General features: G+C 40.5%; 1 protein-coding gene across 1 annotated transcript in view; it reads left to right on the forward strand.

Moving 5' to 3' along the window:
* The first annotated feature begins 2966 nt into the window (after nt 1-2966).
* The window catches only part of LOC148005886 (uncharacterized), a 534723-nt gene continuing 512072 nt past the window's right edge, over nt 2967-25617 (forward strand). The window contains exon 1 of the mRNA XM_087551629.1: nt 2967-3201. Coding sequence (XP_087407755.1) covers nt 3115-3201 — 87 coding nt within the window. The 5' untranslated portion in view covers nt 2967-3114. The remainder of the gene's footprint in view (nt 3202-25617) is intronic.

Raw genomic sequence — 25617 nt, forward strand, 5'->3', positions numbered from 1 at the left:
CGTTTGTATGAGGACTGATTCCAGGTGCTTGTTGGACATGACCCTATAAGGAGAATGGACATTGAACCTGGCTATAGGCTATGCAACCTCCTCTGATCAAGCAAAGGTGGGGGCACAGGGCTGTGTGCACAGGACATGCAGGTCTGGAGCAGTGGAGGATCCATCCTATTACTGTCTATTTCAGGATGAGATTTCCAGGGTTTGGACATGATTCCACTCTTGCTCCAGATCTGTTCTGTCTGGTCCCATGGCTTTCTGGCCCCAAAGAAAGATTCTGAAAGACCAAAACCCAGTGAACCACATGTAAAGTAGAAACATCACTGAGAGGAACAGGGAAAGCCTGAGTCAGCCCTGTGATGGTTTGGCTCCTCCTCCAAGGGTAGGGTTGATGCTGGCCAGATACTCTCCTACTGCAAATCTCAGGCAGGAGGTCTCAGCACTTATGGCAAGGTTGTCACACGTTGAGAAGAGGAGCCATCATTGGTGGCTGGGGTCTTCTGTTATCACTCCTGGATCTCAGGACTTCCTTGGGCTTCGCAATGTTAAGCCTTTTAAGCCTGTTAAGGTTTTTGCTTCATAGCATCCACCGTATATTTCATCCAGGCTTCTTGAGACTTGGTGGTTAAAAAATACTTTCTCAGTCATTTCTCAAACTACCAATGAGGTGTAGTATTTGAAAGGAATTTGAACACCCATAGGACCACAAATAAAAAAATCCTGACAGACTTTGAGTCTGGTGCCTGAGCAGAGATCTGGATGTGTACCCTGGGGCGTGCTCCGAGGAAGGGCCATCTTCTCACAATACTTGAGGAGAGACAATAATTTCCTTTTCTGCAGCACTGTTCAAGAGGCCGCTCTACTCTCCTGCAGCCAGACTGGTATGGGAAGGGCTGGAGATCTCATGGAATCACTATAAGCATCTTCCTCAGTGGTCTCTTTCCTTTTGGACTTCCTACCTTTAAAAAAAATCCCACACTTGATTTCCATATTAATTAACTTTAATTTTCTGCATACTTCTATTATCTCATTGCTTGCGAGATAGAACATGAAAGTGAGAAGTCACTTTATGTTGCTGGGTTTTAGTTTCTTCACTCACACAGTGTGGTGTCCATTGGATTAGATTGGAGAATTTGAGTGTTTGGAGCACCCACCTAAGGTAGAAAGTCCCTCGAGTGCCAAAGTTCTCTGGCTGTGTCACCTCTCAGACCTGGTTCTGTCCCCAGCAGCTTCCCAACCATCAGGGGTCAGCATCACTGTTCTCCTGTGTCAAGGTGGGATGATCTATGCTCACCCTGCAGGTTGTTTAAGGAATGCATTCAGTATTGCTGCCTAACATTGCTGCTTGGTCTGCCCAGTTTCTTCAGCCTGTGTCTTAGGTACCCCACAAAGTGTGAGAACCTCCCTCCCACCCACACGGCCCTTCCATTTGCTGCTAAGCTTGTGGTTCACGAATCCCAGTACTGCATTTTCCATCTTCATAGAAAATCTTTGCCATTACAGGTTCTGTGCTATTTATGTAGGGGGAGAGGGGTGTGGGATGTGGGGTGTGGGGTGTGGGGTGTGGGGGAGTGGGATGTAGGGGTGTGGGAGTGTGGGGGTATGGGTGTTGCTCCTTCTTCTTTATAATTTTTTTTAAAGCGACATAAAGCTCCTCGGCAATTTATAACAAATTTGACCTCTGAGCTTTAGCATCCCAGAGTGTAAAATTACAAAAGTACATTTTTCATACATTGGGAACTTAACAAATGCATATTATGAGAAAATAGGTAAATTCTGAGAAAACGCCCCGTTGACCCCCACTTCCCTCCACAACAACAACAAAAGAAAACAAACAACAAAACCATGAGTCCAAGCACAAAGGTTGATGATGAGACATCCAGCATTTATTTCCTTAAAGCACTTTGGCCATAGCTTTGCCTCTCATTCCATGCTGCTCTCAGTTCCGTGACATTTAAGCATAGTGCCCAGCGAATAGGAAGATAACCAGGAATCTAGAGACTGAGTGAATGGTTGCTAGGGAGTATGGCAGCGTCCTAGTAATTTGTCACTGGGTTCATCCCAGTGAGTGCACATGGGAACTTTATAGAAGTGATTTCAGGAGGGCAGGGCTGACTCCCCTTATCATGAGTTTACTGAAGTGGGGCCAGTTCCCGCCTCTTCCAACTTTGCTGCCAAGGTTCGAGAGGGGTGGAGTGGCCTGGAAGACTGTTGAGAGGGTGGGGACTTGCTTTCTTATAAAGATGCTTTGGGCAAGCGACTCCAGGGCTCCAGGCTTTTAGGAAGAAAAGAGTTGGGGCGGCCAGGTGGCAAAAGACAGCAGCAGAGTGCAGTCTATTTTGTTCTCAGAGTAAGCTTGAAGTATAATAAAAATGCGGACCAGAGAAAGGGAGGGAAAACTATCAACCAAGTTAACCTAATTGATACCACCTCTTGGGTCCCCTGCTGTGCGTGGCACTGGCTCCAGCTCCGGTTCCTCGGAACCCAACTGTTGTGGGTCCCAGGCTACTTCTCCTTTACCAGACTCATACCACAGAGCAAACCAGTTTCGTGATAGAATCACTGTGAGCGACCTGAGGACAGACATTGCATTGTCCCAGTCTGAGAGATCACGCGTTTCTTAGTGGTTCCCTGTCCCGGAAGACTCTGGCTCAGCCCGAAAGGCAGATGGGACCCCCCAGAGCACCCTAAAGGATGAGCTTTCTAGGGGCGGAGGTTCTCCGGAACACGCCAGCACCAGAAGGGACCTTTCCTTCTCAGGGTGCACAGGGTGGCGTTCCAAACCGGAGCAAAGCGAGCAGCCGTGACCTTCCTTTAAAAATGAAAAAAATAGGAGGCAGCGAGCAGTCCTGCTCGTTTTCCCTCCCCAGGACACACCGTGCTGCCTGGATGGCGCTTGGCTGACCCTAGAGGGAGGAGCAGGAGGGTGCTGGGGCGGGGTCGCCTAGCCACCGGGCGGAGACTGCCCCACTCACTCGGAACGCCCCCAGCCGGGCGCACGCGCTCCCATTCAAAGCAGCGGAGCTGCACCGCCACTGCAGAGACGCGCCCACCCTCCCTGTGCTCCGCTTGCCAGCCAGGGGTCCGCAGTCACCGCTCCGTGTCTCTGCCAGGACCATGGTGCGGCTGGTGACGCGTAGCCACCCGGGGTTCCTGGCTCGCCTCATCTGTGGCACCTGGTGCCTCCTCTGTGTCGCAGGACAGGTAGGACAGCCGGCCCGTCTCCAACCCTCTTGGAACCCCCAATCCCCATTCCCTTGCTGGTCACTTCGGGAAGCACACTTTTCGGCGGCGAAGCTCTGTCGCGAGGCTGAACCTTCGCCGGAGCTTGGGACAGGTGGCGGAGGGTTGACTCTGAAGTGGGTGCTGGCATCAAGCTCCGTGTCAGCGGAGACAAGCTCTGGGCAGAACTTACCAGGACCCTATCTGGGCTTCTTCCCTGCACCCAGGTCTCTCTTGGGCAGAGTCCGGGGAGAAGGCAGCGTCTGAGCCCAGGAGCTGTCATTTCCGCGGAGCCTACGCCCGGCACCCCTTCTGAACTCAGCCCTTCTGCCGAGTCCAGCTCTCTTGCTTTCCAGGGAAAGGCTCGGGTACTGGCACATTTGTCCTGGTTTCAACTTTTCCAACACCCTGTGGACAACTGACACTGTCAGCCAGAGTCCCGTGGTTTCTGGGGAGGACTGTATAAGATGTGAGACCTGCCTAACAGGTGGGCTTCCGGTAGCCTCGGCAGGTGGGTAGGTGGGGGAGTGCCAGTGAGGTTGCCTGAGGTTAGTTCTGGCCACCACCATTCTGAATCCCACCTAGAGAGGTCCTGAGAGTATAACACCCAGAGGGAGGTCCTGTTAAAGTGTGAAGTGCCTTCGAATGGCTTTTAAAAGACAGGTAACTTTTAATTAGTACCCATGATTTGGACAGTTTGGTCATAATTTAGCCCACATACATGTGATTTTTTTTACAGGATTACTTTGGTAATTTTGGGAAAATGCCCAAATACTCTTGGCGGGAATTATCGCCAGATAGCCTTCCTTCCTCCGCTTTGCTTATGGAGACTTGTCCGAATTGGGGGATTTCCTTCCTTTGCTTTTACTTAGATTTTGAAATTCATTTTCCTATCTCTGTATTAGTGGTCATTTTCTTGGCAGTGGTACACTTTTGGAGACAGGATCGGGCATGAATGCTTCTGAGAGACTGGGACAGAGGGCCATAGGCTGGCTGCCTTGGTCAGTAATGGAACTTCTCAGACATCCACCTGGATTGGGGTGGATCATACTAGAAACAACGGTGTTAGTTATAAGCATGTTTTGTTCCTGCTAACCTTTCTCCATGGCAGAGTTTTCAGCTGTAGAGCCCAGTAGAATGACCTACCTATGGAAGTTCTTGTGACGGATACCTCTCCCAGGTGATTTGCACTTCGATGCCAAATTAAAACCAGGGCTCGAAAATGCCCTGATCTGAGGTGAACAGTTGATACAGAGCCATGATTCCCAATCTATACTTAAGAACAATGAAGGGACCTTAAGTATAAGTATGGGAGGCTTGACACGAAGCTTCCTCCAGCACCGAGTCTTAGCACTCATTGATTGAGGCTCTTAACTTTTCACTTCGTCTTGGGTGCTTTGAGGACCTTGGCCCGTTTTCTACAAGGCACTGCCAAGCACCAACAGTACCAGGGAGGTCCTCAAAGCAAATCATGGCAACGCCCTCATCTTCTCGTTTAAAATGTTCACACATGGATAGAAATTCTACCTCATCCTTGAAGTCTGGATAAACTGTTTGCTACCCACTTATGAATATTTTAAGACTCATGGGGATTTTGTTTTTGTTTTGATTTGATTTTTATTTCAAATGCTTTGCTTACTCAAACCTGTTTCAAGTTGTCCTGGGCTCTCTTGTCCTGTAGAGAAAACTGATCTTCCAAGCCCCCCACACCTGTTTCCCTTGCCCTGCATCACAATCACTCCTGGAAGAAATGTGTAAACCCAAATTTGGACTTTGTGTGTGTAAGTGGGCCTCTCCTGTTCTACTCAGCTGCTCTCAAACAAGGAAGCTGACAGATCAGAGGCAGGTACAGAGGGGTTTAAGATGGTAAATGGTGTCTGAAATATCTTAGTAGACTCTAGATTCCTTTGAGGGTTTGCTTGATTGGGTACTGTGGTAGGTATTTCGGAGTCTATTGTCTCCTGTTAGCTAAAGCCACACATGAACATTTTCCTCGTCATCAAGTAAAACAGGTCAGAGCTCTGAGGATATTTAATATTAAGTAAAGAAATCAGTTCACAGCCAATAGCCAGTATCGTATGATTCGAACATTGTTAGGAATTTGCATAACCCTTTTGCTTTTAAAATACTCGTTACATGGATGTGCTAGTGTTACCAGACATTCTTGTGTATATTGAACCCACAGTTGGAGTGAGGTCATGAAGACCTGCTTCCCAACCAAACTGCACCAGTAGTTCAAAGAACAGTTCCACTGTGAGAATTGTCTGGAAAGCCAACATTTCTTTTCTTCTCATTTTTTCCCTGCTTTTAGGAGTTACTTCCTTTTGCTTCTGATTGCTATTCTCTTATTTTGTAATAACTCTCCGCTTACTCATTAGGTTCCTGAGAATCTGGTTATTTACTAATTTAGCCTCATGACATACCCTGAACCAGCTCTACACCATTACTCCAGCTGTTTCCACGTAAGGATGCGCAGAGATAAGGATGGTCAGTTGGTATGCTGGTAATAAATGCCATTCATTACTACTGCTTTAAAACAGCACTTTGGAATCCGTGGTGCTTCATTCAAACAAAGGAATATTTTCATTCATGGCAGTATTTCAAATGGTACCTTTAGTGATTCAGTAATGATACAGTCCAATGAATGTCAGAAAGGGTTGGTGGTTTCTTGGACTCATTCTCAACTGTGTTCCCTGAAGAAGACATGCTTGCGTCGTTCTCTGTGGTATATCATTGCTATTGTCTTTCATTTTTGCCAGAATAATGACAATTCTGCAACTCTGCATGGTTAAAAATAAACTCGGGGCTTTGAAAAAAAAAGCCTAATGCTTCAACTACTTGCCCCAAACAAGGAGTCTTGTGAGCTCAGATGCTGTACTTAGAGGCAGCCATTTTGTTTGATTGGTATTATTTTGAGATATAGTTGGCACACAATGGGCTGTTCATGTTTAAAATGTAAAACTTGGCAAGTGTTGACACAGCATACTCCGATGACACCATATTTACAAAAATTTGTCATGGCCTTTGAAAATGCCTCTCTCTCATCCTTTTGAAGCCAACACCATCAGGAAACTAACAATGTTTTGTTAGCATAAATGACACTTTGTAGTATTTTCTGTTAGTGGAATGATACTCTCTTATCACTTGCTGTGACCTTGTACACTCAGCATAATTGCTATCATTCATGCTGTAGCACGAGCCTTTTGTTCCTGGGTGGTCGTTAAACCTTTCTTTGTGTATCGGCTCACACCTATGGAGAGCCTGTGCATCTCTTCTCTCCTTGGCTGTTATAAACAGAAGTTTCTCTGAACACTTGTGCATGCTTCTTACATAGACATTCGGTTCCATTTGTGTCTTTATAAATGTTGTGTTAGCAGCTTAATGTTTGACTTCAATCATAGGTGATGTCCAACTTTCTAAGAACTCAGGCTCCAAAACGGTTCTAGAGCTGCTAGTCTCTCATCATCCACTGGTTTGAGTTCTGTGGTTTTGTTACTTGTGGCCCGAAAAAAAAATTAGATGAAAATTTCTAGAAATAAAAAAGTCATAATTTCTAAAAACTTAAAATGTGCCACTATTGTTTATTATTATTATTATCATTATTATTATTATTATTATTATTATTTACTATCTTACATTTCTCTCATCACAAGGATATTCAGGATGTCACACTGGTTCCACCTATGGTTTTGTGCATTCACTTAGGTCCAGAGGTATGTCCCCTGTGAGTGAAGGGAATTAACTAGTGTAGTACGTTTTATCTTTTGCAGCAATGCATGGGAGAAGCACTTCACTTTATCCTTGCCAACACCTGGTGGCCTCTTAGCCAGGCAGATAATGATAGCTGGGTCTTGGTTTAAATTGGCAGCTTCCTAGTGATTAAACATGTTGAGCGTTTTCCCACTGGCTTATATAGAAACTGTATGTAATCAAACATCCCTTGATAAGAAGAAACATTTTAAAAAACTGCAACACTAGATACTTACCAGTTTTTCAGAGTACTCACAAAAACAATGAGTCTGCGTTGTGGCTAATTTTTCAGAACCACTGTCATGTTGGTAGTCACTGGAGCACAATAATGTGGTGCACGACTCTGTGTTTCTTTGGCAAAGTTTGTATTCACATCTTTTTTTTTTCATTCTTAGGTTGTTAGTTTTCTCTTTTATTGGATATTTTATTTATTGACATTTTCAACATTATCCCCTTTTCCAGTTTCCCCTCTGGAAACCCCCTATCCCATCCTTCCTCCCCCTGCTTCTATGAGGGTACTCCCCAATCCACCCATTTGTGCCTCCCTGCCCTGACATTTACCTACACTGGGGCATTGAGCCTTCACAGGACCAAGGGTTTCTCCTCCCATTGATGCTAGAAAAGGCCATCCTCTGCTACATATGCAGCTGGAGCCATGGGTCCCTCCGTGTGTTGGGCTCTGGAGGGTCTGGTTAGTTGATAATGTTCTTCCTGTGGGGTTGCAAACCACTTCAGTTACTTCAGTCTCTTCTCTAACTCCTCCACTGGAAACCCTGTGCTCAGTCCAGTGGTTGGCTGCAAGCATCCACTTCTGTATTTGTCAGGCTCTAACAAAGCCTCCCAGGAGACAGCTATATCAGGCTCCTGTCAGCATGCACTTCTTGGCATCAACTATAAGGTCTGGGTTTGGTAGCTGTATATGGGATGGATCTCCTTGTAGTGTAGTCTCTGCTCCACACTTTGTCTCCATATTTCCTCCTGTGAGTATTTTCTTCCCTCTTCTAAGAAGGACTGAAGCATCTACACTTTTGTCTTCCTTCTTGAGCTTTATGTGGTCTGTGAATTGTATCTGGGGTACTCCAAGCATTTGGGCTAATATCCATTTATCAGTGAGTGCATACCATGTGTGTTCTTTTGTGGCTGGGTTACCTCACTCAGGATGATATTTTCTAATTCCACCTATTTGCCTAAGAATTTCATGAAGTCATTGTTTTTGATAGCTGAGTAGTATTCCTTTGTGTAGATGTACCACATTTTCTGTATTTATTCCTCTGTTAAAGGACATCTAGATACTTTCCAGCTTCTGGCTATTATAAATAAGACTTCTATGAACATAGTGGAGCATGTGTCCTTGTTATATGTTGGAGCATCTTTTGGGTATATGCCCAGACGTGGTATAGCCAGGTCCTCAAGTAGTACTATGCCCATTTTTCTGAGAAACTGCCAGATTGATTTCCACAGCAGTTGTACCAGCTTAGCAATTCCACCAACAATGAAGGAGTGCTCCTCTTTTTCCTAAATCTCCCCAGCAGCTGTTGTCACCTGAGTTTTTGATCTTAGCCATTTTGACTGGTGTGAGGTGGAATCTCAGTGTTGTTTTGATTTGCATTTCCCTGATGACTAAGGATGTTGAACATTTCTTTAGGTGTTTCTCAAGCATTCCATATTCCTCAGTTGAGAATTCTTCATTTAACTCTTTACCTCATTTTCAATAGGTGTATTTGATTCTCTGGAGTCTACCTTCTTGAGTTCTTTGTATATATTGGATATTAGCCCTCTATTGGATGTAGGATTGCTAAAGATCTTTTCCCAATCTATTGGTTACCAGTGTCCTTTACCTTCTAGAAGCTTTGAAATTTTATGAGGTCCCATTTGTCTATTGTTGATCTTAGAGCATAAGCCACTGATGTTCTCTTCAGGAAAATTTCCCCAAGCTTATGTGTTCAAGGCTCTTCCCTACTTTCTCTTCTGTTAGTTTCACTGTATCTGATTTTATGTGGAGGTCCTTGATCCACTTGGACTTGAGCTTTCTATAAGGAGACAAGAATAGATTGATTTTCATTCTTCTACATTCAGACCATATGTGTCTGTGTGTTGTTTTCTGGGTCTTCAATTTTATTCAAATGATCTACCTGTCTTTCTCTGTACCAATACCATACACTCTTTATGACAATTGCTCTGTAATACAGCTTGAGGTCAGGGATTGTCATTCGCCCAGAAGTTCTTTTATTGTTCAGAATAGTTTTTGCTATCCTGGGTTTTTTTTTTGTTATTCCAAATGAGTTTGAAAATTTCTCTTTCTAACTCCATGAAGAAATGAGTTGGAATTTTGACGGGGATTGCATTGAATCTGTAGATTGCTTTTGGCAAGATGGCCATTTTTAAAATATTAATCCTGCCAATCCATGAGCATGGGAGATCTTTCCATCTTCTCAGGCCTTCTTCAATTTCTTTATTAAGAGACTTGAAGTTCTTGTCATATAGATCTTTCACTTGCTTGGTTAGAGTCACACCAGGAAATTTTACATTATTTGTGAATATTGTGAAGGGTGTTGTTTCCCTAATTTCTTTCTCAGCCTGTTTATCCTTTGAGTATAGGAAGGCTACTGACTTGTTTGAGTTAATTCTATACTCAGACACTTTGCTGAAGTTGTTTACCTGTTATAGGAATTTTCTGGTGGTATTTTGGGGTCACTTAAGTTTACTATCATATCATCTTCAAATAGTGATATTCTGACTTCTTTCTTTCCAATTTATATCCCTTTGACCTCCTTTTGTTGTCTAATTTGTCTGACTAGGCCTTTGAGTACTATATTGAATGGGTAGGGAGAGAGTGGGCAGTCTTGTCTAGTCCCTGATTTTAGTGGGATTGCTTCAAGTCTCTCTCCATTTAGTTTGGCTCCATTTAGTAGTTGACTACTGGTTTGCTGTATATTGCTTTAATTATGTTTAAGTATAAGTCTTGAATTCCTGATCTTTCGAAGACTTTTATCATGAAGGGGTGTTGAATATTGTCAAATGCTTTCTCTGCATCTAATGAGATGATCATGCGTTTTTTTTTTCTTTGAGTTTGTTTACATAGTGGATCACACCGATGGATTTCCGTATATTGAACCATCCTTGCATCCCTGAGATGAAGCCTAATTGATCACAATGGATGATTGTTTTGATGTGTTCTTGGATTCAATTTGCTAGAATTTTATTGAGTACTTTTGCATCAATAATCATAAGTGAAATTGGTCTAAAGTTCTCTTTCTTTGTTGAGTGTTTGTATGGTTTAGGTATGAGCTTAATTATAGCTTCATAGAATGATTTGAGTAAAGTTTTTTATGTTTATATTTTGTGGAATAGGTTGAAGAGTATTGGTATGAGGTCTTCTATGAAGGTCTGATAGAATTCTGCACTAAACCCATCTGGTCCTGGAGTTTTTTTTTTTTTTTTTTTTTTTTTTTTTTTTTGGTTGGGAGACCTTTAATGACTGCTTTTATTTCTTTAGGAGTTCTAGGACTGTTTAGATGATTTATCTGATCCTGATTTAATTTTGGTACCTGGTATCTGTCTAGAAAATTGTTCGTTTCATCCAGATTTTCCAGTTTTGTTGAGTATAGGCTTTTGTAGTAGGATCTGATGATTTCTTTTAAAATTTCCTCAGTTTCTGTTGTTATGTCTCCCTTTTCATTTCTGATTTTGTTAATTTGTATATCTCTGTGCCCTCTGGTTAGTCTGGCTAAGGGTTTACCTATCTTGTTGATTTTCTCAAAGAACCAGCTCCTGGTTTTGCTGATTCTTTATATAGTTCTTTTTGTTTCTATTTGGTTGATTTTAGCTCTGAGTTTATTTCCTGCTGTCTACTCCTCTTGGGTGTATTTGCTTCTTTTTGTCTAGAGCTTTCATATGTGCTGTCAGGCTGCTGGTGTTGCGCCTTCCAGTTCCTTTTTGGAGGAACTCAGAGCTGTGAGTTTGCCTCTTAGCAATGCCTTCATTGTGTCTCATAAATTTGGGTATGTTGTGCTTCCAGTTTCATTAAATTCTAAAAAGTCTTTAATTTTTTCATTTGTTACTTGACCAAGTTATCATTGAGTAGAGTGTTGTTCAGCTTTCATGTGTATGTGGACTTTCTGTTGTTTTTGTTGTTATTGAAGATCAACCTCAGTCCATGGTGATCTGATAGAATGCATGGGATTATTTCAATCTTCTTAAATCTGTTGAGGCCTCTTTTATGTCTGATCATATGGTCATTTTCGGAGAAGATACTATGATCTCCTGAGAAGAACATATATTCTTTTGTTTTAGGATGAAATGTTCTATAGATATCTGTTAAATCCATTTGGTTCATAACTTCTGTTAGTTTCACTGTCTTTGTTTACTTTAGATGATCTGTCCATTGCTGAAAGTGGGGTTAAGTTTCCCACTCTTACTGTGTGAGGTGCAATGTGTGTTTTGAGGTTTACTAAAGTTTCTTTTATAAATGTGGGTGCCCTTGCATTTGGAGCAGAGATGTGCAGAATTGAGAGTCCATCTTAGTTGATTTTTTCCTTTGATAAGTATGAAGTGTCCCTCCTTATCTTATTAAAAACTTTGGGTTGAAAGTACATTTTATTTGATATAAGAATGGCTACTCCAGCTTATTTCTTTGGATCATTTGCTGGGAAACTGGTTTTCCAGCCTTTTACTCTGAAGTAGTTTTTTTTTTTTTTTTTTTTTTGTCATTGATGTGTGTTTCCTGTATGCAGAAAATGCTGGGTCCTGTTTATATATCTAGTCTGTTAGTCCATGTCTTTTTTTTTTTTTAACTTGAGTATTTCTTATATACATTTCGAGTGTTGTTCCCTTTCCCGGTTTCCGGGCAAACATCCACCTAATCCCTCCCCCTCCCCTTCTTTATGGCTGTCCCCCTCACCACCCTCCCCCATTGCCGCCCTCCCCCCAACAATCTAGTTCACTGGGGGTTCAGTCTTAGCAGGACCAAGGGGTTCCCCTTCCACTGGTGATCTTACTAGAATATTCATTGCTACCTATGAGGTCAGAGTCCAGGGTCAGTCCATGTATAGTCTTTAGGTAGTGGCTTAGTCCCTGGAAGCTCTGGTTGCTTGGCATTGTTGTTCATAAGGGGTCTCAAGCCCCTTCAAGCTCTTCCAGTTCTTTCTCTGATTCCTTCAACGGGGGTCCTATTCTCAGTTCAGTGGTTTGCTGCTGGCATTCGCCTCTGTATTTGCTGTATTCTGACTGTGTCTCTCAGGAGCGATCTACATCCAGCTCCTGTCAGCCTGCCCTTCTTTGCATCATCTATCTTGTCTAATTGGATGGCTGTATGTGTGTGGGCCACATGTGGGGCAGGCTCTGAATGGGTGTTCCTTTTGTGTCTGTTTTAATCTTTGCCTCTCTATTCCCTGCCATGGGTATTCTTATTCCCCTTTTAAAGAAGGAGTGGAGCATTCACATTTTGATCATCCGTCTTGAGTTTCATTTGTTCTAGGCATCTAGGGTAATTCAAGAATTTGGGCTAATAGCCACTTATCAATGAGTGCATACTATGTGTGTTTTTATGTGATTGGGTTACCTCACTCAGGATGATATTTTCCAGTTCCAACCATTTGCCTACGAATTTCATAAAGTCATTGTTTTTGATAGCTGAGTAATATTCCATTGTGTAGATGTACCGAATTTTCTGTATCCATTCCTCTGTTGAAGGGCATCTGGGTTCTTTCCAGCATCTGGATATTATAAATAAGGCTGCGATGAACATGGTGGAGCACGTGTCTTTTTTATATATTGGGGCATCTTTTGGGTATATGCCCAAGAGAGGTATAGCTGGATCCTCAGGCAGTTCAATGTCCAATTTTCTGAGGAACCTCCAGACTGATTTCCAGAATGGTTGTACCAGTCTGCAATCCACCAACAATGGAGGAGTGTTCCTCTTTCTCCGCATCCTCGCCAGCATCTATTGTCACCTGAGTTTTTGATCTTAGCCATTCTCACTGGTGTGAGGTGAAATCTCAGGGTTGTTTTGATTTGCATTTCCCTTATGACTAAAGATGTTGAACATTTCTTTAGGTGTTTCTCAGCCATTCGGCATTCCTCAGCTGTGAATTCTTTGTTTAGCTCTGAACCCCATTTTTTAATAGGGTTATTTGTCTCCCTACAGTCTAACTTCTTGAGTTCTTTGTGTTTTTTGGATATAAGGCCTCTATCTGTTGTAAGATTGGTAAAGATCTTTTCCCAATCTGTTGGTTGCCGTTTTGTCCTAACCACAGTGTCCTTTGCCTTACAGAAGCTTTGCAGTTTTATGAGATCCCATTTGTCGATTCTTGATCTTAGAGCATAAGCCATTGGTGTTTTGTTCAGGAAATTTTTCCAATGCCCATGTGTTCCAGATGCTTCCCTAGTTTTTCTTCTATTAGTTTGAGTGTATGTGGTTTGATGTGGAGGTCCTTGATCCACTTGGACTTAAGCTTTGTACAGGGTGATAAGCATGGATCGATCTGCATTCTTCTACATGTTGACCTCCAGTTGAACCAGCACCATTTGCTGAAAATGCTGTCTTTTTTCCATTTGATGGTTTTAGATCCTTTGTCAAAAATCAAGTGCCCATAGGTGTGTGGGTTCATTTCTGGGTCATCAATTCTGTTCCATTGGTCTATCTGTCTGTCTCTGTACCAATACCATGCAGTTTTTATCACTATTGCTCTGTAATACTGCTTGAGTTCAGGGATAGTGATTCCCCCTGACGTCCTTTTATTGTTGAGGATAGTTTTAGCTATCCTGGGTTTTTTTTGTTATTCCAGATGAATTTGCAAATTGTTCTTTGCAAATAGCTCTTTGAAGAATTGGATTGGTATGTTGATGGGGATTGCATTGAATCTGTAGATCGCTTTTGGTAAAATGGCCATTTTTACTATATTAATCCTGCCAATCCATGAGCATGTGAGATCTTTCCATCTTCTGAGGTCTTCTTCAATTTCTTTCTTCAGAGTCTTGAAGTTCTTATTGTACAGATCTTTTACTTGCTTGGTTAAAGTCACACCGAGGTACTTAATATTATTTGGGTCTATTATGAAGGGTGTCGTTTCCCTAATCTCTTTCTCGGCTTGTTTCTCTTTTGTGTAGAGGAAGGCTACTGATTTATTTGAGTTAATTTTATACCCGGCCACTTTGCTGAAGTTGTTTATCAGCTTTAGTAGTTCTCTGGTGGAACTTTTGGGATCACTTAAATATACTATCATATCATCTGCAAATAGTGATATTTTGACTTCCTCTTTTCTGATCTGTATCCCCTTGACCTCCTTTTGTTGTCTGATTGCTTTGGCTAGAACTTCAAGAACTGTATTGAATAAGTAGGGACAGAGTGGGCAGCCTTGTTTAGTCCCTATTTTAGTGGGACTGCTTCAAGTTTCTCTCCATTTAGTTTAATGTTAGCAACTGGTTTGCTGTATATGGCTTTCACTATGTTTAGGTATGGGCCTTGAATTCCTATTCTTTCCAGGACTTTTATCATGATGGGGTGTTGAATTTTGTCAAATGCTTTCTCAGCATCTAATGAAATGATCATGTGGTTTTGTTCTTTCAGTTTGTTTATATAATGGATCACGTTGATGGTTTTCCATTTATTAAACCATCCCTGCATGCCTGGGATGAAGCTTACTTGATCATGGTGGATGATTATTTTGATGTGCTCTTGGATTCGGTTTGCCAGAATTTTATTGAGTATTTTTGGGTTGATATTCATAAGGGAAATTGGTCTGAATTTCTCTTTCTTTGTTGGGTCTTTGTGTGGTTTAGGTATAAGAGTAATTGTGGCTTCATAAAAGGAATTCGGTAGTGCTCCATCTGTTTCAATTTTGTGGAATAGTTTGGATAATATTGGTATGAGGTCTTCTATGAAGGTCTGATACAATTCTGCACTAAACCCGTCTGGACCTGGGCTCTTTTTGGTTGGGTGACCTTTAATGACTGCTTCTATTTCCTTAGGAGTTATGGGGTAGTTTAAATGGTTCATTTGTTCCTGATTTAACTTTGGTACCTGTTATCTGTCTAGGAAATTGTCCATTTCCTGCAGATTTTCAAGTTTTTTTGAATATAGGCTTTTATAGTAAGATCTGATGATTTTTTGATTTTCCTCTGAATCTGTAGTTAGGTCTCCCTTTTCATTTCTGATTTTGTTAATTTGGACACACTCTCTGTGTCCTCTCATTAGTCTGGCTAAGGGTTTATCTATCTTGTTGATTTTCTCAAAGAACCAACTTTTGGTTCTGTTGATTCTTTCTATGGTCCTTTTTGTTTCTACTTGGTTGATTTCAGCTCTGAATTTGATTATTTCCTGCCTTCTACTCCTCCTGGGTGTATTTGCTTATTTTTGTTCTATAGCTTTTAGGTGTGCTGTCAAGCTGCTGACATATGCTCTTTCCTGTTTCTGTATGCAGGCACTCAGCACTATGAGTTTTCCTCTTAGCACAGCTTTCATTGTGTCCCATAAGTTTGGGTATGTTGTACCTTCATTTTCATTAAATTCTAAAAGTCTTTAATTTCTTTCATTATTTCTTCCTTGACCAGGTTATCATTAGAGTTGAGCATTGTTCAATTTCCACGTATATGTGGGCATTCTTCCTTGATTGTTATTGAAGACCAGTTTTAGGCCGTGGTGGTCCGATAGCACGCATGGTATTATTTCTATCTTTCTGTACCTGTTGAGGCCCGTTTTTTGACCAATTATGTGGTCAATTTTGGAGAAAGTACCATGAGGAGCTGAGAAGAAGGTATATCCTTTTGCTTTAGGATAGAATGTTCTATAAATATCTGTTAAGTCCATTTGGCTCATGACTTCTCTTAGTCTGTCTACGTCTCTGTTTAATTTCTGTTTCCATGATCTGTCCATTGATGAGAGTGGGGTGTTGAAATCTCCTACTATTATTGTATGAGGTGCAATGTGTGTTTTAAGCTTTAGTAAGGTTTCTTTTACGTATGTAGGTGCCCTTGTATTTGGGGCATAGATATTTAGGATTGAGAGTTCATCTTGGTGGATTTTTCCTTTGATGAGTATGAAGTGTCCTTCCTTATCTTTTTTGATGACTTTTAGTTGAAAATTGATTTTATTTGATATTAGAATGGCTAGTCCAGCTTGCTTCTTCCGACCATTTGCTTGGAAAGTTGTTTTCCAGCCTTTCACTCTGAGGTAGTGTCTGTCTTTGTCTCTGAGGTGTGTTTCCTGTAGGCAGCAGAATGCAGGGTCCTCGTTGCGTATCCAGTTTGTTAATCTATGTCTTTTTATTGTGGAGTTGAGGCCATTGGTGTTTAGAGATATTAAGGAATAGTGATGATTGCTTCCTGTTATATTCATATTTGGATATGATGTTATGTTTGTGTGCTTTTCTTCTCTTTGTTTTGTTGCCAAGACGATTAGTTTCTTGCTTCTTCTAGGGTATAGCTTGCCTCCTTATGTTGGGCTTTACCATTTATTATCCTTTGTAGTGCTGGATTTGTAGAAAGATATTGTGTAAATTTGGTTTTGTCATGGAATATCTTGGTTTCTCCATCTATGTTAATTGAGAGTTTTGCAGGATACAGTAACCTGGGCTGGCATTTGTGTTCTCTTAGGGTCTGTATGACATCTGTCCAGGATCTTCTGGCTTTCATGGTGTTTGGCGAAAAGTCTGGTGATTTTGATAGGTCTGCCTTTATATGATACTTGACCTTTTTCCCTTACTGCTTTTAATATTCTTTCTTTATTTTGTGGGTTTGGTGTTTTGACTATTATGTGACGGGAGGTGTTTCTTTTTTGGTCCAATCTATTTGGATTTCTGTAGGCTTCTTGTATGCCTATGGGTATCTCTTTTTTTAGGTAAGGGAAGTTTTCTTCGATGATTTTGTTCAAGATATTTACTGGTCCTTTGTGCTGGGAGTCTTCACTCTCTTCTATACCTATTTTCTTTAGGTTTGATCTTCTCATTGAGTCCTGGATTTCCTGTATGTTTTGGACCAGTAGCTTTTTCAGCTTTACATTATCTTTTACAGTTGATTTGATGATTTCTATGAAATCTTCTGCTCCTGAGATTCTCTCTTCCATCTCTTGTATTCTGTTGGTGAAGCTCATATCTACAGCTCCTTGTCTCTTCTTTGGTTTTCTGTATCCAGGGTTCTTTCCATGTGTTCTTTCTTGATTGCTTCTATTTCCATTTTTAATTCCTTCAACTGTTTGATTGTGTTTTCCTGGAATTCTTTCAGGGATTTTTGTGACTCCTCTCTATGGGCTTCTACTTGTTTATTTATGTTTTCCTGGAATTCTTTCAGGGAATTTTGTGATTCCTCTCTGTAAGCTTCTACTTGTTTATTAATGTTTTCCTGTGTTTCTCTAAGGGAGTTCTTCACGTCTTTCTTGAAGTCCTCCAGCATCATGATCAAATGCGATTTTAAATCTAGATCTTGCTTTTCAGGTGTGTTTGGATATTCCGTGTTTGCTTTGGTGGGAGAATTGGGCTCCAATGATGCCATGTAGTCTTGGTTTCTGTTGCTTGGGTTCCTGCGCTTTCCTCTCACCATCAGATTATCTCTAGTGTTACTTTGTCCTGCTATTTCTGACAGTGGCTAGACTGTCCTATAAGCCTGTGTGTCAGGATTGCTGTAGACCTGTTTTCCTGTTTTCTTTCAGCCAGTTATGGGGACAGAGTGTTCTGCTTTCGGGCGTGTAGTTTTTCCTATCTACAGGTCTTCAGATGTTCCTGTGGGCCTGTGTCTTGAGTTCACCCGGCAGGTCACTTGCAGCAGAAAAGTTGGTCTTACCTGTGGTCCCGAGGCTCAAGTTTGCTTGTGGGGTGTTGCCTATGAGCTCTCCATGGCGGCAGCAACCAGGAAGATTTGAGCCACCCTTTCTGGGAGGTTCCGTGCACCAGGGTCCCAGATGGGGTTTGGTATTTTCCTCTGGCGTCAGAGATGTGTGCAGAGTTCAGTCTCTTCTGGTTTCCCAGGCGTGTCTGCCTCTCTGAAGGTTTAGCTCTCCCTCCCACGGGATTTGGGTGCAGAGAACTGTTTATCCGGTAGATCCCTTCAGGTTCTGGCGGTGTCTCAGATGCAGTGGATCTGCTGCTCCTGAGCCCTCCTCTACGGGGACTCAGAGGCCGTATACAGTTTCCTCTTGGGCCAGGGATGTGGGCAGGGTGGGCAGTGTTGGTGGTCTCTTCCACTCTTCAGCCTCAGGAGTGCCCACCTGATCAGGCGGTGAGGTCTCTCTCCCACGGGGTTTGGGAGCAGAGAGCTGCTGTGGGCAGGGATTTGCCGGTTTGGGACTCCCCCCACTAAATACTGGAAGTGTCCAGTCCTAGAGGAATTTTGCCTCTGTGTGACCTGAGTTCACCAGGCAGGTCGCTTGCAGCAGAAAAGTTGGTCTTACCTGTGGTCCTGAGGCTCAAGTTTGCTCGTGGGGTGCTGCCTACGAGCTCCAGTCTATGTCGTTTTAATGGGGAATTGAGTCCATTGACTTTAAGAGATATTAAAGAAAAGTGATTGTTGCTTCTTATTATTTTAAATGTGAAATTATGTTTGTGTGGTTATCTCCTTTTGTTTTCATTGCTTTTTCTAGAGTGTAGTTTCTCTCCTTGTGTTAGATTTTCTATCTATTATCCTTTGTATGGTTGAATTTGTGCCAAGATATTGTTTAAGTTTGGTTTTGTCATGGAATGTCTTGGTTTCTCCATCTATGGTAATGGATAGTTTTGCTGGATAGAGTAGCCTGGGCTGGCATTTGTGTTCTCTTAGGGTCTGTACGTCATCTGCTCAGGATCCTCATGCTTTCAAAGTCTCTGTTGAGAAGTCTGGTGTATTCTGATAGATCTCCCTTTATATGTTTCTTGACCTTTTTCCTTTACTGCTTTTAATATTCTTTCTTTATTCTGTGGATTTGGTGTTTTGACTGTTATGTGACAGGAGGAATTTCTTTTCTAGTCCTATCTATTTGGAGTTCTGTAGACTTCTTGTATGTTTATGGGCATCTCTTTCTTTAGGTTCGGTTAGTTTTCTTCTATGATTTTGGTGAAGATATTTACTGGCCCTTTAAGTTGGGAATTTTCGCTCTCTTCTATACCTATTATGCTTAGGTTTGGTCTCATTGGGTCCTGGATTTCCTGGACGTTTTGGGTTACCAGCTTCTTTCATTTTTCATTTCCTTTGACTGTTGTGTCAGTGTTTTCTATGGTATCTTCTGCTCCTGAGATTCTGTCTTCTATTTTTTTGTATTCCTTTTGTGCTGCTTGCATCTATGACCCCTGATCTCTTTCCTAGGTTTTCTATCTCCAGGGTTGTCTCCCTTTGTGTTTTTTTTTTTTTACTGTTTTTATTTCCATTTTTTAGATCCTGGATGCTTTTGTTCAGTTCCTTCACCTATTTGGTTGTGTTTTCCTGTAATTCTTTAAGGGATTTTTGGGTTTCTTCTTTAAGAGCTTCTACCTGTTTACCTGTGTTCTCCTCCATTTCTTTAAGGGAGTTATTTTTGTCCTTCTTAAAGTCCTCTATCATTATCATGAGTTGTGATTTTAAATCTGAATCTTGCTTTTCTGGCGTGTTGAGATATCCAGGACTTTCTGTAGTGGGAGAACTCGGTTCTGATGTGGCAAGGTAGCCCTGGCTTCTGTTGCTTGGTTTCCTGCACTTGCCTCTCGACATCTGGTTATCTCCGATGTTAGTTGGTCATGCTGTTTCTGACAGGAGACCATCTCTCCTGTGAGCCCGTGATCTTAGGTGTGTCAGCACTCCCGCTTCTTAGGTCAGGATTTGGGTCTGGAGAGTTGTGTCACAGGGTTAACTCCAGTGCACAGATGGAGACCCCAAGGATCCTGTTCCTAGTTGCTTCGCAGTTCCTATGCCCTGTGGTCTCCTGGCAGGTCCTTCTTTAGTCAGTTATTGGAGCAAAAGTGTTGGTCTCACCTGTGAACTTAGGAGTAACAGCACTTACCATTTCTCTCCAGGCAGGATTTGGGTATGAGGAGCTGTGCCACGGGGTTAACTCTGGGGCATAGATGTAGACCAGAAGGATCAGTTGTTAGTTTTCTTATTGTTGACTGTGTAGGATTTTTTTATATATTCTGGCCATGAGTCTTTATTAAATTTATCTCAAATTTATTTTTCTTAAAAGTCTTTGGTATATCTTTTTGTTTTTGTTTTTCAGAATAATGTCTTGGATAATCTTTAGTAATCCCCTCCTCCATTTTTGTGACAAAACTGTCAAAAGAAGTTAAGGAAAGAAAGGTTTACTTTGGCTCACTATTGGAGTGCAGTCCATTACAGAAGAAAGGCATGGTGACAGGAACAAGAAGTGGCTGACTCTTTTCCTGTGTCCACTGTCAGGAAATGAAGCAGCGAGAGATGATATGACCCCTGGTACTCAGCATTCTTCCTTCTTCTTTAGATCACAACCCTAGTGCATGGAAGTCTGCACCCTAGGGTCTTCCTACCTGTTACACCACTCTGAAAACACACCTATGGATATTCCAGCTGGAATGTCTCCTACTCAGTTCTAAATCATACCAAGTTGACAAGATGTCAGGAGTGTTTTAATTTTGATGCAATTGGACTTTCTGAGTTGTTTTTAAGGAGATTTTTGACTTTGATCCTTTCTAAGACACATTTGTCTAGGTCAGAGGCACAGGGCTTTACTTATAGATATATAATAGCTTTAGATTTTTAATTTAGTGTATATTCTATTTGCAGTTATATTTCATATATGGTGCAGAATATGGTTGTGTTTTTCTTTCATCTGTGGATAGACAATTGTAGTACAGCTCAAAAAATATTACCCATTCTCCATCAAATTACCTGTGTGCCTTCATCAAATTGGTGTTCATGTGTGCATGGGTCTGTTTTCAGATTCCTTCTTGTGTTCTAGTGCACAGATCTCCGGCAATGCTTCTAGGTACTATGTTGCTATAGTTTCTTTTTTAATTGAATTTTATTTTTGTGTAGTCCTAGGGATTGAACTCAGGGCCTCCACATATGCCAGGCAAGCTCCTTTATCCTCACTTCTTTGATAAGAAGTCCTGAACTCAGAAGTTCAGTTCTTTGTATTTTGACCTAACTATGCTGTGTGTATTTTATATCTGTTCACCAGTTTTAAAACTGCAGGCAGAGAGTCGATTGGGAGTGTTTTAATTTCTAAATCTATATTGAGGAGACGTGTCATTAGCAACATAAAGTCTTATGATGCATGAATATCATACATACATCATACATGTCCATATCAGTTAGTTATTCTAAGTAATATCTGATGACTTTTCAGTGTATAAATGTTACACAAGTTTTGATTGATTTTATTCTCTCCCTTTTTTCATCCTTCCCTTTCTTTCTCCCTCTGGCCTCCTCCCCTTTCTTCTTTCTTGTCCACTTCCTTCTTGTTCTAGAGCTGTAGCCAAGCTCTCAAACATGTTAGGTACATGGTACACCACTGATCTGTACTCTTTATATTTGGACTTTTATGGTATTTTAAATGCTGATGCTCTAAAACTTTTCAGGTTCCATTTTCCCCTTTTCTAGTCTGTAAAAAATATAATTGTTTTTGAATATTGTTATTGTGATCTGAAACCTTACTAAACTAACTTACTAGGTGAGTTTTTATTATTTATTTTGTTATTTATGCATAATTATATTACTTATTGGAGTAGCATTTTGTTATTTTCATTTTGGTTTTATACACAAATGGCCATGTCATGTAGATACAGTTCATCAATCTTAGATTTCTTTCTTTCCTTGCAAAATAACATTGTCTGTATTTTAGAAATAAAGCCAGATATCCTTTCTTGTTCTTGATCTGTGGGGAAAGAAACAGTGTTTCCTATAACATGTGATATTGGCTGTTGGTTAATTGGTTGCATGTTCCCACAAATGGTTGAGGTAATTTATTTTATTCTTTATTTCATGAGAGCTTTGGAAGTACAAATGATGTTAAAGATGGATGTCATGGTATATGACATCACATAGGAGGCTTAGGTACTGGCCAGCTGGAATTCATACCAAAACCCTGTCTCAAGTTGGAAAAGAATGAGGAAAGGAAAAATACAAAGAAAGAGAGAAAGAAAGAAAGAAAGGAAGGAAGAAAGGGAAGAAAGAAAGAGAGAAAGAAAGAAAGGAAGAAAGGGAAGAAAGAAAGAAAGAGAGAAAGAAAGAAAGGGAAAGGAAAAGGAAAAGGAAAAAAAGCCCACAAAAATGAATGCTAGGCTTCGTCAAATGTTTTCCCTTCATCTAATTATCATATTCATATATATGCCAATTTACATATGAATATGATTATATATATTTTGTGTAGTTGTTAATACTGTGAATTATCTTCACTGAGTTGTGAATGTCAAACCCACTTTTCAATTTCTTGGATGAACTCAATTTGATCATGGTATTAGGGTTGTCTAGAAAACAGACCTTATATGTGTGTGTGTGTGTGTGTGTGTGTGTGTGTGTGTGTGTGTGTGTGTTAAACTGGACTATTGGCTTACATAGTTGGAGACTAGATGCTTCAATGGTTGCTGTCTACTTGCTAGAGATGCAGTGAAACTAGTGGCTATTCAGTCCATAATTAAAGGCCCCAAATCTCCCAGGATAATGTCCTGGTGGGTCTTCATGGGAAGGGTTCAAGAAGCCGGGTCTGATATAGCAGCAACAGAAACACTAATTCAGGAAACCTAGGGTTTATACATAATGGCTCGGTTTCTCTTTTCCATTTTATTTCGTATGGTCCCCACCACACTGGATGGTGTTGCTGTATTTAGTGTGGGTTTTCCTCTTCAGTTATTGACGCAATGGTAAGCACATCTGGACACTCCCCTCTGGGATAACAACCTCATCCTCTGGGCATCTCAAAGGCCAGTCAAGACCAACATTGTGATATCAGTATTATCCCTTAATTTATTCTGAGTTTACAGAGAGAGAGAGAGAGAGAGAGAGAGAGAGAGAGAGAGAGAGAGCGCTTAGCTGTTAAGAGTACTTGCTGCTATCTTTGAGGACCCTAGTTAAGTTCCCAACACCCATATCCCTCCAGTCTCAGGGGATCTGATGCTTCCTTCTTTTTTTGGGCATTGTATGCACATGGTACACATAAATACTACAACACTCACACAATAAGATAGTTTAAAAAGACCTCTTAAGATATTACTGAATTAAATTTATTAAACTGTGTTTCTTTTTCTTTTTTTTTCTTTTTTTGCATCCATGCCCATGGGTGATGTTTTTCTGTTTTATTTTTTTGATTTTTAAATTTAAAATTTTAATTCATAATGTCTTTCTGAAATTCTTTTGGGGTTTTAGTACCAAAGTAATTCTGACCTCATTAACTCAGCAAGGAAATGATTTTTGCTTTTCAATGTTCTGGAAAAGCTTGTGTATAAGTATTTCCTCATATGTTTGGAAATTCAGCCTTGACCATCTGGATCTAGAGTTTATTTTGTAAGAAAATTCATAACTATAATTTAGTTTCTTGAGAAGATAGGCCATTCAAACAAGTGTTAATGGTTTGCCTTTTATTTTTTTCTAATGCCATCTAAGTTGTTTAATGTATTGTCATAAAATAGTTCATAATATCTTCTTATTGAATATAACATGATTAAACATATTAGATCATAATATCATGTCTGATATTGATATTGATTTTTTCCTGATCAATATTTTCAGTAGACTTTTCACTTTCATTAAGACATCTTCTTTTTTGTTTGTTTGTTTTGTTTTTTAATGTACGGATGTTTGACTGCACATATGTATACACACCCACAGAGTCCAGAAGAGGCTGTTGGATCTCCTAGAGCGGAAGTTAACAGACCATATTAACCACTATGTGGGTGCTGAACCTGGGTCCTCTCTTTTTCTAGAGCTGCATTTAGTCCCTGAGTCACTTGCCAGGCTCCAGACTGAGACTTCTGTCTTGAGAATTTTGTCTGTTATTGATCCTCCTGCCCTCTGTCTCACTGATTTTCTTTATCCTTGTTAACATTTCTTACTCTCTTGTATGCTTTTATCTCTTTAGTTTTCTAGATTTTCAATGAAGTCATTGATATGGGACTTTCTTTTCAGACACAGGTGTTTAATGATGCATTCTCCCCAACACTGCTTTAGTGGCCCTGTCATGTCTTTTGATAGCTTTAGTTTTCTTCAGTTTGAAATATTCTCTTATTTGCCTTTTACCTCTTCTTTGACACATTTAGTATTTATTATTTAAAAATGTACTGTTTAGCTACTAAATATTTGGAGATTTTTCTAAATACTCTGTGTTACCAGTTTCTAATGTCATTCTTTTCTGGTCAGAACTATATTACTTTAATTCTAGTTTATTGGCACTTGTCTTAAGGGTTAGAAATGGACACTATTGGCAAATAGTCTATGTGTACTTAGAAGGAATTAAAGTTTTTACAACCTTACACCTTTTCCTGGCTGGTCTGCCTTGTTTGGATTGCCTGTAAATATCAATGAAGTCAGCCTGGATGATAACACTGTTGTATATTTTTTATGATTTCTGGTCTTCTATATTTATTGTATCAAGTTTTGAGAAAAGGGATAGAGAAGGCTTTACTTTTCATGTGTTTGTTCAGTTGATTTTGATTTATTTAGTTTGAAGCTTTGATATTGATATATACCAAAGTTTGAAGAGTACTATTTCAGTTTGACTAAGGGCATTTTTTTTTATTTCTACTAAATGACATTTTCTATCCCAAGTAGGAATGTGTTCTTTAAAGTACACTTCCTTCACCCTTATTAATATTAGATGACCATTTTAAAGCCTTTAGGATTTTTAATGTTAGTTATCTCATAATTATTATAGTCCGGTGTGAATATAATTTCTTCCTGCACTGTATTGAATTCCAGGGTGATGTAACTTCACATGCCATTTTTTTCAGCCCCCCCATTGTCTTCTATCACATTGAAGTCAATAGTACAATGTGTATACTATAGTCATGGTGGTCTCTAAGTAGTTGATCATTCTGTTTTACAGTACATTTTAAATATTTCTTCTTTTAGACTATTGACTTACATCTCGCGATATAATTCACTCACTTCAAATGCATAATTCTGTTAGATTTACAGGTAATTACAATCATTACCAAGTTCAATTGTATACCTTTTTCTACCTCAAAAACCCTGCAAAGTATGTATTTGTAAATGCATACTTATGGAAAAAATGAAACCCATTTCTCTGTATGGTAGTCAAAAACTTTTTAAAAAGTTTAAAAATATTTAAAAAAAAACCCTCCATATCCCTTAGATACCACCCTGTGTCTAATTTACTGTTCTGATGCTGTGAAGAGACACCTTGACAAAGGCAACTCTTTTAAAGAAAGTATTTAACTGGGGACTTACTTACAGTTACTGAAAGTTAGTCCGTTATCCTCATGGTAGAGAGCATGGTAGTATGTAGACAAGCAGAGTTTCAGGGAGGTGATTGAGAGTTCTACATCCTGATCCACAGGGAACAGGAAGAGAGTAGTGAGACAAGGTCTCCAAGTCCATCCCCAATGACACACCTCCTCCAACCATGCCGTACCTCCTAGCCCTTCCCAAATAGACTTTCAGCTAGGCACTAAGCATGTAAATATGAGCCTATGGGGCCCATTTTCATTCAAACCACCACACCCTGGAACCTTCCTTTCAATGTAGTCCTAAATAATATGAATCCATTATTATTTATTGACTATG

Source organism: Rattus norvegicus, chromosome 5 (assembly GCF_021556685.1).
Source record: "Rattus norvegicus strain SHRSP/BbbUtx chromosome 5, alternate assembly SHRSP_T2T, whole genome shotgun sequence".
NCBI classification, from domain to species: Eukaryota; Metazoa; Chordata; class Mammalia; order Rodentia; family Muridae; genus Rattus; species Rattus norvegicus.